Source organism: Vipera ursinii (genome assembly GCF_947247035.1).
Source record: "Vipera ursinii genome assembly, chromosome: Z".
NCBI lineage: Eukaryota > Metazoa > Chordata > Lepidosauria > Squamata > Viperidae > Vipera > Vipera ursinii.
In genome coordinates, this window is record NC_139517.1 from 10,411,417 (window position 1) to 10,424,108 (window position 12,692).

General features: G+C 38.1%; 3 protein-coding genes across 3 annotated transcripts in view; 2 read left to right on the plus strand and 1 right to left on the minus strand.

Moving 5' to 3' along the window:
* The window catches only part of LOC310649375 (uncharacterized protein), a 403,049-nt gene that overhangs the window by 339,077 nt on the left and 51,280 nt on the right, over positions 1-12,692 (plus strand). The window lies entirely within an intron of this gene.
* Positions 4,133-5,071, minus strand: LOC310649383 (olfactory receptor 11H6-like; the record flags this gene model as incomplete). The annotated part of the gene is made up of 1 exon (XM_083377782.1): positions 4,133-5,071. The coding sequence occupies one exon, from the start codon at positions 5,069-5,071 to the stop codon at positions 4,133-4,135; it is 939 nt and encodes a 312-aa protein (XP_083233908.1).
* On the plus strand, positions 11,618-12,562 carry LOC310649125 (olfactory receptor 11G2-like; the record flags this gene model as incomplete). The annotated part of the gene is made up of 1 exon (XM_083377409.1): positions 11,618-12,562. One exon carries the CDS (start codon positions 11,618-11,620, stop codon positions 12,560-12,562), a length of 945 nt encoding a protein of 314 aa, XP_083233535.1.

The following is a 12,692-nucleotide window of genomic DNA, read 5'->3' on the forward strand; positions in this document are numbered from 1 at the left end:
GTATAGGCAAGGCAGGTTGTATGACATGTGTGAGTTCCAGCACCTTTTTCTTTTACAAAAAAAGCACTGCTCATCGACATATTTTTCTGGCTTCCACCATTGACTCAGAGATACGTTGCACAAAACATTTGAGCCCATCCTTCCTTCGCCCACAGAAAAACTGCATTGTTCTAAAGATTTTCTAAATTACTTTCCCTTCCATGATCTCCCTGCAAAATCTTAACACAGCCTGAGTACAACGTCTCCTGTCCATCCAGGATCCCTTGCAAAATCCTCCCAACCCAGCATTTTTTCTAAGAGCCTGAGGCAGTCTCACCAATAGATCTACTGAAATCAAAGTGTAATGTATTGTACTCAAGTCAGATCCTGTTGTTTTGTTACGTGACCTCTCTGCATTCCTGGCAGTAGAAGCTTAGAAATAATATACTAAATCCTCCATCCTTTTCTATCCTTCCACAATATCCACCATCAGAGCCTCGTGCACCAGGCAAAAGAGCAGAGCGAATGCATGGAAAGTCTCTTCTCTTCAAAAACATTCCCTTTCCACACCTCAGTAGGATTTAACCCATCTTTTCCTCTTGGGAAGATTCTGCCCAAGGACTTCATCATAATTCAGGAAGGACAATTTCCTTCTGAGGGCCTGACATGGTCCTTTCCCTGCAGGACCAATCAGGTAAAGAGTATCTATGGAGATTCTCAATCATCCAGGTCATGGTTGTCCCAAAGGTGTTTTTCTAAAAGACAATTGGACTTTCCTGGGTTTTTTTCTTTGAAAACATTTCGCTTCTCATCCAAGAAGCTTTAGTTCTTCAGAACTGAAGAAGCTTCTTGGATGAGAAGCGAAATGTTTTCAAAGAAAAAAAACACAAGAAAGTCCAGTTGTCTTTTGGAAAAACACCTTTAGGACAAATCAAGCAAAGAGCCCAAAGGACTTTATTGTAGGTTTACAAGAGGGAAACTCCAGGTGTATTCCTGAATGTGTGTGCTACCATGGAATGCCCATTGTATGCACTAGCATTTCAGGTTTGGCAGCCTGTTGATTATCAAAAAAATGCTGTTTGCCAATAAAACAATATTTCTGAGGATTGTTCTGCATGTCTTCTGCCCACATGGCATGGATCCTGCTTTCTTCAGGTTCTGTGTTAGCTGCAATAATCCATAATATCATGTGCTCTTTATTTCCCAAAAAATATTTATTCCAAACCCAAGGTGATCCTGTCTTGATTTCCTTTCAAGGAAACAGCAATAAAGAGAAGTAGCCTGTTCTCCAATATTTGGTTCATTTACTATGGAGTAGGATCCTTGAAGAGTGATTTCAGTGTATGCTATAGCAATATTTACTTTCCTAAAAATATTCCCTCTTTAATTGGATTGAAAGCATGTATCCTTTGCAAAGGGGCAACTGCCTGGCAAAATAACACTGCAAAGTAGTTACATATTGAACTAAAATTTATAACTTGTCCCAATTCCAAGACTCCACATTTTAAACTCTTCTCTTAGTATGTTACTTGGATTCTTCTTTATCTTTACATTATATTAGCTGCCTTAAGTTTCATTGTGGCTGTAGTGAGGAAAGCCTGAGATACTCAGAGGGAGTCACATGACCCCTGACAGCCAATCGAAGAAAAGAAAGGAGTTTTCATTGGGTTTTGGCGGGAAACGTTTTGGACTTCTTTTGTGAGGGAGTTGGATGGAGTCCTGGATGAGGGATGGCCTCAGGCAAGGCTAGAAGTGGAATAGTTTAGCTCTGTTTAGAATTGGGTTAGAATTAGGGGGTTTTTTACATTGAAACAGGATGTTGTGTGAATGGAAACTTGCTTTCTTTTGGTGCCTTTAATAAAGTTGGTTTTCTTGTTTCAATTCTGGAACAGACCAATGGCCTTGTGGCACCTGCCTCAGCTTGGTTGAGCCGCAGATTCCCCAAATTTTGAGTTTGAGTTTTTCTTCTGTATTTAGGTAGATCCATGGCGGGATGAGGGTCACCCCTTCAATCTTCTGGTTCCCAGAAGGCTGGTGGGGAAGGAAGAAACTGGGTTTACCAAGAAGAGGTGGCAGCATGGAGACCTACTTTGCCAATTGCTATTCACCACCAGCCTGGGTTACCTCAGAAGTGAGGTAACTCAGTGAAAGAAATGATTCGACCCAGAGGGCGCCTTTTCCCTTATTACAGGGATATATAATATGTTGTATGCTACTAATTGTCCTAATCATTAATTCCATGTTGAGTGTGATTTAAATTCAGTTTCCATTCTGCAGGAATAATAATGGTAATCATTGTCTATTACAATTGTTGCTTGGGCTGGTGGTGATGGGGGTAATGCTGTATGATAAGTAAAAATGTTTGCATAATATATATCCAGTTCCTAGCAATGCAGGAATTAATAAGTTAAGGTTCTTTCCATTCCTATCTTAAATCCAAGTATTTTTTTTCCTAATTCACCGCTGACATTCTTATGAGAACAGAGAGTCCTCAACTTACAATAGTTGACTTAGTGACTGTTCAATGTTACAACAGCTCTGAAAAAGTGACTTATGTCCATTTTTCATACTTATGACCATTGCAGAATCCCACGGTCATGTGATCAAAATTCAGATGCTTGGCAACTGACTCATATTTATGATGGTTGCAATGTCCTAGGGTCATTTGATCAACTTTCGTAACCTTCTAACAAGTAAAGTCAGGGGGGAAGCCAGATTCACTTAACATCCACGTTACTAACTTAACAACTCCAGTGATTCACTTAAGAACTGTGGTAAGAAAGGTTGTAAAATGGGGCAAAACTCATTTAACAAATGTCTCACTTAGCAACAGAATTTTTTGACTTAACTGTGTTTGTAAGTCAAGAATTACCTGTATTTTCCCTCTGCATTTTTACTTGTCAAAGAACAAAATGCATAAGCCTCTGTCTCCTTCAAGTACAGATGGCTTGTCTTATTCCCATGAGTTCAAGAGTAGCCTTTGGAAATCTCCCAAGAGTAAACTATGATCAGGTGAAACAATGGAACTGAACAAGGAAGAGCTAAGCAATATCTACAGATCATAGAGTTATTGGGCTGGAAGGGGCTTTATACTATTTGAGGTCTGCCAAATATAGACAGCCATTTGCCTGAAATGGTATAAGGTTTCCTGCCTGAGCAGGGGGTTGGACCTCCAAGGTCCCTTCCAACATTATTATTATTATTATTATTATTATTATTATTATTATTATTATTATTATTATTATTATTATTATTAAATATGACTGAACATATAAGCAAAGAAAATTTAAAGATACAAGTTGTAATGTACTTGTACTTGTATTGCACTTATTATTTTTTTAAAAAGTGTGATGTGTCAAAGTTGGGGCTGAAAAAGAAGCACATGCAGACGCTGGAGGTTATTTGACCATCCATAGCCTTGCTGGTTGTATCCTGAACTAAACTTTCTATGACAATCACATGCTTCCTATGGCAAAAAAAATATCAGGAGTTTTGAAGCATCTTTTCCAAGTAACAAAATTTATTAAAAGACATATATTTTTATGTTGCTGCAGTTCACTTTATTAAATGCAGAGTGGCTTGACAGCAGCAGAGCTTAAACTGGGGAAAGGTAGAGGGAAAGGAGTGGATTAAAAAGGAGAAGACAGGTTAGTTATGCAGATACAAGTTACATGCAAAACAGATTACAAGTTCCTTATCAATTAATAACTGTAATGTATAAAAAAACCCATTCTGTTTCTTGAGATTTGATGTATTTGGTGTCAATAATTTCTCACTCAATGGAATAGTCCTACTTTTCTAGAACAGTCAATTAGAGATATGCTGTGGGCATTAAAAGCTCTGGTACAGTTCGAATGCTCTGATATTAGGTCTTCATTAAAATATTACAGTTGGAAATAACTGCAAGAATAAGCATTACTCGTATTCACATCACTGTTACTATTAAAACTGTAAGAATAAGTATTATTGGCATTAAAGACAACCTTACTATTAAAATTTAATGGTTCCCTGCTATTAATTTGTATAATATCTTATTATTCCTCTTTGCCCACAGTTGAAGTTGGCTTCCCCACTTTCACAGCTATTGATCTATCCTAACAAGTATGACTAATACTTGATCCTGACGTAATTCATTACAATTGCTTTTATTTCCCTATATAACTCCCTTCTTTCTCAAGACCCTAGACAATGCACCTTTCACCTGATTATTCCTGAGACAATAGATCAAGGGGTTAAGCAAAGGGGCAACAGCCGAGTAGAACAATGTCATCACTTTAATATTCTCAGTACGATTTTTTTCAGTGTGCCCAATGTACATTGTGGCCACAGAACCATAAAAAATGGTCACCACTGCTAGGTGAGAAGACACCGTTTGGAAGCCCTTTTTTCCAGTGTTTTCACTAGATTTTTTTGCCAGGGTGAAAATAATCCCCACATAGGAGATCATAATGAAAAGGAAAGTGCCTAGAATTAAGGTAGAACTGGTGACATAACAGAAAAGAGAGAGAGATTCTGGGGGATGACAAGCTAGGGCTAGAAGTCCTCCAGAGTCACAGATATAGTGATCAATAGAGTTGGGACCACAAAAGGACAACCTGGAGATCAAGGATGCTGGGGCAATGTAGCAGAGAAAGCCAATAATCCAACAAAGAGTCACCAAGAGGAAACAGAATTTTTTAGACATAATTTGTGTGTACCGTAGTGGACAGCAAATGGCCAAGTACCGATCCAAGGCCATGGCTGAGAGGAAGAGGCATTCGGTGGTGCCAAGGGAGAAGAAGACATAAAATTGGATGAAGCAGGCATGAAAAGAAATGACCCCACCTGGGAAGGACAGGTCAAAGAGCATCCTTGGCACTGTAGCACTTACATAACAGATCTCCAGCCAGGAAAAGTTGCTCAGCAAAATGTACATGGGAAGATGAGACAACTGAGCATCTTCAGATACTACCAAGATGATGACCAGATTTTCAACCAAAGTGAAGACATAGACCACTGTGAATGAGATGAGAAGCAGCAGACGTCCTTGTTGTCCAACTCTGAAGCCTAGCAGAATGAATTCCTGCAGTGTTGACACATTAAACTGTTCCATCTAGAGCATAGTTCCCAGGGTAACAGTTGATCCAAAGTTTCCTATTTGAGCCTCAGATTTGATCTAACTTTTTTTTGAAATGGTATGAAGGCAACAATATTTGGAAGTAGCAGCCAAAAAAAGTCTGTCCTATTGTAGAGTTGTTGGATCATGATGCAATACATTAGTCATTTAGATTGTAATAAGTTGGATACCTACTAAAAGAAATAAGTTGGTTTAAGTCTTACCTGCTGTATTTACTTTTGCTACAAATCTCTCATTCACTCATCTCCTCCCCCCCCTGTCTTCACACTGAGGTTATTTAAAAAGTTAATATTCTGTGATTTTGTATATACATTCTTGTCTGAGAAAATATATGTTTCAGAATTAATTCTGGTGCAGAATTCTTTAAAAATCCAAGCAAATTCTAGTGGTCAGCTGGTACAACTGACTAAAGTGATCCTCATTTCTTCTCCCCACCAAGCCACCACTTTTAACAATGTAATCAACTAGACTCATTCCTTTAATAAATATGCATTTTCCATAAATCATCCAGGGCCACCCAGACCAATCTTTGTAAATCTTATTTATCTTCTGAGAGTACATTACCCTACTTTGGTTTGTTAAGAAATCTTTATTTACCATAGCAGTGCAGGATGAGCAGCTACAACCAGGCAGAGTTTTGCTTGCTGGTGAAGGGACAAAGGATTGAAGTTTGATTATATGCTTCATACTGAACTTAAATCACAAATTTCATCCAACAAAGAAAAGCTCCTTGGGAACTGCTCTATTGAGGATAGATTTAATTCCATGAAAACAAAATTTCCTATGAGAATGGATAAATCAAGGGAGGACAGATTTCTCAAGAGTATTCAATGTGAAGTCTCAATATATAAAAATTGTAGCTAGCAAGGTGAAAACCAGTGATTGTCAGGAAGCGACACACACACGAACACACAATACTTTTTTTTCCAGCAAATTAGAAAACAAGGGCAGTTGCAACCACAACACCAAAAAGATCATCTCACCAAAAAGAAGACCCACCTTGAAAAGGGATTCTAATGCCCCCAAATGTTCCTTTTAGTGAAACAGCCCTTCTCAGCTCATCTCCAATATCCAAATCCAGCATACTCCTTTGTTATACAGGCTGAATTGCTGTATTAATCTTGGAAGCTGCATTTTCATGGTCTACCTTTGAAGGCAGTCTTCTCACCATGCATTCAGCAACTCCTTTCCATCAGACTCAGTAAGATGTTCTTGAGAACATAACCCGATTTTCTGCTGACATTTTTGAGTATTTAAAATGTCCATCTCCTTCTCTGTGATTTTAAAGGCCTTGCATTAGAACAGGTTTCAAAGTCAAGGTGATTTCCTCTTGCCGCACTTTTCTCCATGCCACTAATAAATAAACTGACTAGATTGTTACATCTCAAAGGGTGTGTGTTAGAATAGAGCTTTCTTGAAATTTATTATTGATTTTCCTATGTCAAAGGCCTAGTTACCATCTGATTTCTTTTCTTGTGGCTTCCCCTATATTCTTGGGATAATTTATTCAACACATTATCTGAAACAAAACTTTCCCAATCATATCTTGTTTGACAGAGGTCCACAGTTCACAATGCTTTGTTGGGAAGGTATGTTTTAATTACTGAACATAATCACCAATCCTTTCTCTATTACCTGAAGTGAAATATTGAATATTCAAATTTAACTGGCTGTTAACCTTTCTACATTGGACTTACAAAAGATATTTTTTAATATTGTTTGAGTGGCATGATGATCTAGTGGTGAAGACTCTTTCCTTTCACTTGGAACATTGAGAATTCAATCCTAGGTAGCAGAAGATGTTTCTTTCCTAAGGTGCAAAGAAAAAAATCTGCTGTGAACTCCCCCTAGGCATCAGGAAGGGTATCTGGCCAGTAAATGCTCAGCTCTATCCAGTTGACTTGACTCTACCCCAAATTAAGGGATTACAGGGTCATAAAAAGGGAGTTTTCTCTTTGTTAATATTGTCAGTGATTTTGTGAGAAGAGACAAAGAGAAAATGAAAATAAACCAAGTGTTTGGACAATATTTGAAAGGACTAAAAATTGACATTGTTAAGAGCAAGGAGAGGGAATACAAAGTTAGTTTATTTAATCAAGATCAAAATAGATAATGTGATTTCTGGACATTTTTAATGGATTATTTTCTGACCAGGACTAAATGATGATGTTTTAAAATTTTGTTTAAATATAAGAATTATATAGGAAACCGCTCATTTGCTGAATATTAAATTTGTTTAAGGTTAAAACAGTTATCTCTGATAACTGTTATTGGATTTTTAAAGATTAGGTTTGAATGATGAGATTTGGGGGATTTGTTTAATAATGGAAAATGAGATATAAATGTAAAAGGAATTAAACAATTAATAATTTAATAATAATAATAAATAATAATTAAATAATTAAAGCAGCTTTATTAGATTGAGTTTATAAAACATTATTTTTGATAACCCTTAATAGCTCTAGCAATAGCACTTGGATTTATATATCGCTTCACAGTGCTTTACAGCCCTCTCTCTGAGCGGTTTACAGAGTCAGCATATTGCCCCCATCATTTTACTGATCTCGGAAGGATGGAAGGCTGAGTCAACCTTGACCTGTAGGGATCGAACCCCTGGCAGTCAGAATACTGCATTCTAACCACTGCACCACCACAGATCCTCATGCTCACTCTTTTGCTGACTAAGATGGAGGATGAGAATTTAGAGATATGTTCATTGAAGAATGAGGCGAGATATGAAATGAAGAGATTGTTTTATTTTAAGAGACGGCGATAAGTTGGCATGAAGGTGGAAGTTACATCTTTCTCTTTCAAAAAGTTCTCTTTTTTCTTTGCATTTATACTTTGTATTAGTTGCATCTACACAACATATTCTTTAATAAAATTATTAATAAAAAGTCACAGTGATCAGAGGCAGCATTCTACAAAAGGAAAAGTCTGCTGTACCTTTCCTAGAACAGACCAAGCTTTGCCAAAATATCTCACAGAATACGACACAAAGAAATGGGCACCGTCCTGACACCTATAGATCTTTTATTTGCCTTCTCACATCATTTTAATTATTCGCAGGAATCCTAGAAAACTTACTATATTCTCATTTGAAAGAAAATTCACTTTCCCTCATTGAACAAAAACAACTTAACGCAAATCCATGCAGCACAAAAAACAACATTATCCTTAAAATCTCCAAGAAAAGAAAAGGCAACCTGTTATGGCTTAGATTTACTGTAAAAAGGCATTTGATTCTCATCCTCATAGATGGATCAGGAGAGGCTTAGTAAAAACATTCAAAACTACTTAATTGTTGATAAATGCATGGAAAACAAATCTGATATTGCTAATAATGAAGGGATCATCAAAGTCAAAATTAGAAAAAGAATATTCTAATGTCACCTTTATTATGGATTTTAGCAATGATACCACTCTCAAATCAACTCTCAAATCAAAGTCATTTGCTATATATGCGTGACCTAAAATTATTGAAAAATCAAATGCAGAACTTAGATATTTATTCAATACCGCTCTTGAGGAGAAAGGCATGTAATTCAATCTCAACAAATGTTCATCTTTGATAAAGGAAGCAAATGTGGTGATGAAGATGGATTGAAGGCCAAGGGCAGAATATACTGTATGAGAAATACTTAGGAACAATGGAAGGTTGGGATTTATTGCATTGCAAACTATTTTGCCCAGGAAGGTTATGAGAAACCAAGCTTGCCACCTAGCTATGGCACTCTTTTTGGGGCTCCAAAGCATCCAGTGACTAACATAAGATAAAGTCTCTGACCCAGGCAACAGCAATGTCTGTTCTTAATCCTCAATCCAGGATTAGAATAAATGAAGATTCTGATAACTGGTTTCCTTGCAATGAAGCAAGACCCTACATATCTTGAAAAATATCCATAGATTACTTGGGCATTTATTATTATTTTATTTTAACAGATGGACATTTCTCTAAAACATTTCAAATGTGACTGCCTCCTCTACAACATATTCTCTCCACTAGTTTGCTCAGAAAAGTCGACCATTAGACAAAACATCTCAAAGGTGCTATTTCAAAAGGCAACATTTTTTTCTTAAGAAAGATGTTTCGCTTCTCATCCAAGAAGCTTTTTCAGATCACTGAAAAGACTTTTTGGATGAGAAGCGAAGCGCTTTTGAGACATCCATGACATGGCTTAGGCCCGGGATATTTGCAGGACCGTCTGCTGCCAGGAACGATTTCCCATCGCCGTGTGCCAGACAATGTCAGCTGGCGACCCCCAGGCAGAGGACCTTCTCTGTTGGGGCACCTACTTTGTGGAATCAGCTCCCCCGGGAGCTCCGGATGGCCCCAGACCTTCGGTCCTTTCGTCATGACCTTAAGACATATCTTTTCCAACAGGCCGACCTGAATTGATGATAATTGGGTTTTAATTATGATTTTAAATGTTTTTTATTGGTTTTAGTGGGACTTCGACATAATTTAATTCTTTTTTAATATTTGTATTTATTGTATTTTATTGTTGTTAGCCGCCCTGAGTCCTTCGGGAGATAGGGTGGCATACAAGTCTCATTATAAATAAATAAAATAAATAGATGACTGAAATCTCCATAGACATTTGACAAAAGGATTGATTATCTGCAAGAATTGACTTCATTCTACTATTAGAAAACATAGCATCTTTCCATTTAAGCAACAATCCCAAAGAAACACTCTTTGGGGGTTTATGGATAATGATCTCTGTTCTTGAGAGACACAATCCCCAAGGCACCCAATGCTTAACACCAGCCTTCAAGGTTTGTAAATTACAGCACATCCTTCTCCCTGCTCAGTCCCTGACTATGAATTTTAAGCATCACTGTAAGAATGAAGGGATGACAGCTTTTTCTCGTTCCCTAATCCTAACACATTTCAACATCCTTCCTGTTGGAGGGAGTAACCCTGAGGTAAAGCATGAACTATTCTTATTAAAAAAGGAGTTATTTTGTGAGGAAGGACCAAGAAGGAATTAATTTGATCAGCTACCACCTTCTCAAGAAAGAAGAGAGTTCATTGGTCAGGAAGATGGTATGAGAACAATATATAAGTGATGACTAACAAGAATAAGCCATGGTTGTGGTTTTTAAACTTCATTTCAAATTGTATTATCTGCTTTCACTGGTAACAGTTAATAAATGTCCAACTCTGCTTATTATCTCTTCTACTTTGCATATATATCTCAGCAGAAAATAGTGTTTATTTTCTAGACTAATGAGTCCTTCTTGCTGTCAGATTTTAAACGAAGGATTCGTCCAAGCTATTTAGTAACAGAATATCTGATGTATCTTCTGCTTTCTCCTCCCCGAATATCCCCCTTAAGAAAAAAATTGGGAAAAATATAATTGAATAATGAACACCTATTTCAATGCAATTAAGCATCCTTTCAAGGGTAAAGGTGTACCTAATGAGGAAGAGAGAGTTTGGTGTAGTGATTAAAATATCAGACCAGAAACCAGGTGGCTGTGAGTTCTAGTCCTGCCTTAGGCACAAAGCCAGCTTGGTGACCTTGTGCCAGTCACTCTCTCTCAGCCCTAGGAAGGAGGCAATAGCAAAGCACTTCTGGAAAAAGAAAACCTTGCCAAATTAATTGCAGAGACATATCCAGGCAGTTGACAAGATTTGGACATTCAAATGGAAGGGGGAAAAATGAGGAAGCAGTATTGCCTGAGTACCAGAGGAAACAATACTATATTTAATGGATTAAAGATTTGATTCTGATACAAGGGAGGTTCCTACATTCCGGTGAAACACAGTGGAGAAGTTCAGAAATATTTCCAAAACTTGTCTTGTCTCATGAAATTCTATCATATTTGAGAATTTCATAGATATTTTCTTGTAATATGTATAAATGCCTGAGGGAGCTGTAATTTCAGTGCAGCTTTTGGAAAGCAGGAATTAGAGGAAATTCCCATCAATGTTTTATCCTGCCTTCTATAGCTTACAGAGAGTGCCAATGCATGGTAAGCAGTGAGCAATAAGTCCTTAATGCTAGCCAGATCTATGTCAAAAAGTAGAGTCAGGCCAATGTCTCCTTTACTCATTTCACTGTTCCTCTAGAAGGCAATGAGCCATTATGTTACAAACTTCATAGTCTCCAGACATTGTGTTCATATACATCTGAAAGGAACACATTGAATGAGAATGATATAAATAAAAATCCTTCCTTCCTTCCTTCCTACCTTCCTTCCTTCCTTCCTTTCCTTCCCTTCCTTCCTTCCTTCTTTCCTCCCTCCCTTCCTCCCCTCTGTTATTTCCTTCCTTCCTTCCTTCCTTCCTTCCTTCCTTCCTTCCTTCCTTCCTTCCTTCCTTCCTTCCTTCCTTCCTTCCTTCCTTCTTCCCCCCTCTCTGACTTTTAGTATGGAAAGATGTAACCCAGTGATGAACATGGGGAGTGTTGTTTAGCTTCTTGTTTTGGAAGGGAAGTCCAAAATAGTGCAAGAAGATATAAAATGAATTTAGAGAATATGGTTAAGGCTGGAAATTATCTTAACTTATTCCAGATGGTATCATCCAACTGGACTTCAGTTGAGGAATTCGTGTTGCTGGGATTCGGAATTGGACCACACAACAAATTGCTGCTCCTCATCTTTTTCACTATTCTCTATGTGCTCACCTTGGTTGAGAATATCACCATTATTATCTTGGTGCTTATGGACACCCACCTGGGCCAGCTACCTATGTACATCCTGCTGAGCAACTTCTCCTGGTTAGAAATGTGCTATGTCTCCACAACGGTGCCTCGCATGCTCTTTGATTTAGCAATCCCTGGTGGCCTCATCTCCTTCAATGAGTGTTTCATCCAGTTCTACATCTTCTTCTCCCTTGGCTGCACCGAATGTTTTTTCCTCTCAACAATGGCTTTGGATCGGTATGTGGCCATCTGCCGCCCTCTGCACTACCCACACATTATGTCTCCCAGATTCTGCTACCTTATGGTGGCTCTTTGTTGGATCGTTGGCTTTCTGTGGTATCTTGTTCCAGCAAAGTTGATCTCTAAGTTGTCCTTTTGTGCTGCCAACGTCATTGACCACTTCTTGTGTGATCCTGGTCCAATCCTATCCTTGGCCTGCCCTCCACTTGGAAAAGCTCCCATTTTCAGCCAGATTTGTCTCAATGGTCTCCTCATAGGCAATATCTCCTTTGTTGTGGTCTCCTACAGCACTGTGATTTTCACTCTAGTGAAGACCTCCGACAGTCTTAGGAAGGGCTTTTCTACCATCTCTTTCCATTTAATTGTGGTCTCACTTTTCTATGGCTCAGTGGCAGCGATGTATTTATTACCAGGTGGGGAAAGTCAGTTAGGAGTCACAAAGGCTGTGACCCTCTTCTATACTGCCATTACACCCTTTCTCAATCCTTTGATCTATTGTCTGAGGAACAATCAAGTGAAGGAAGCCCTGGGCAGATTGCTAACAAGAAAGGTGAGACTGATATGGAAGAAGTAATTGTTTGTTTACACACACAAAAAAGATACAGTACAAGGAAAATCGAAGGAAAAGCTACAGAAAATGCAAACAAATAAATTGAAGGAAGCCCTCGGCAGATTGTAAACCAAAAAGCACGCTTCTTTAAATA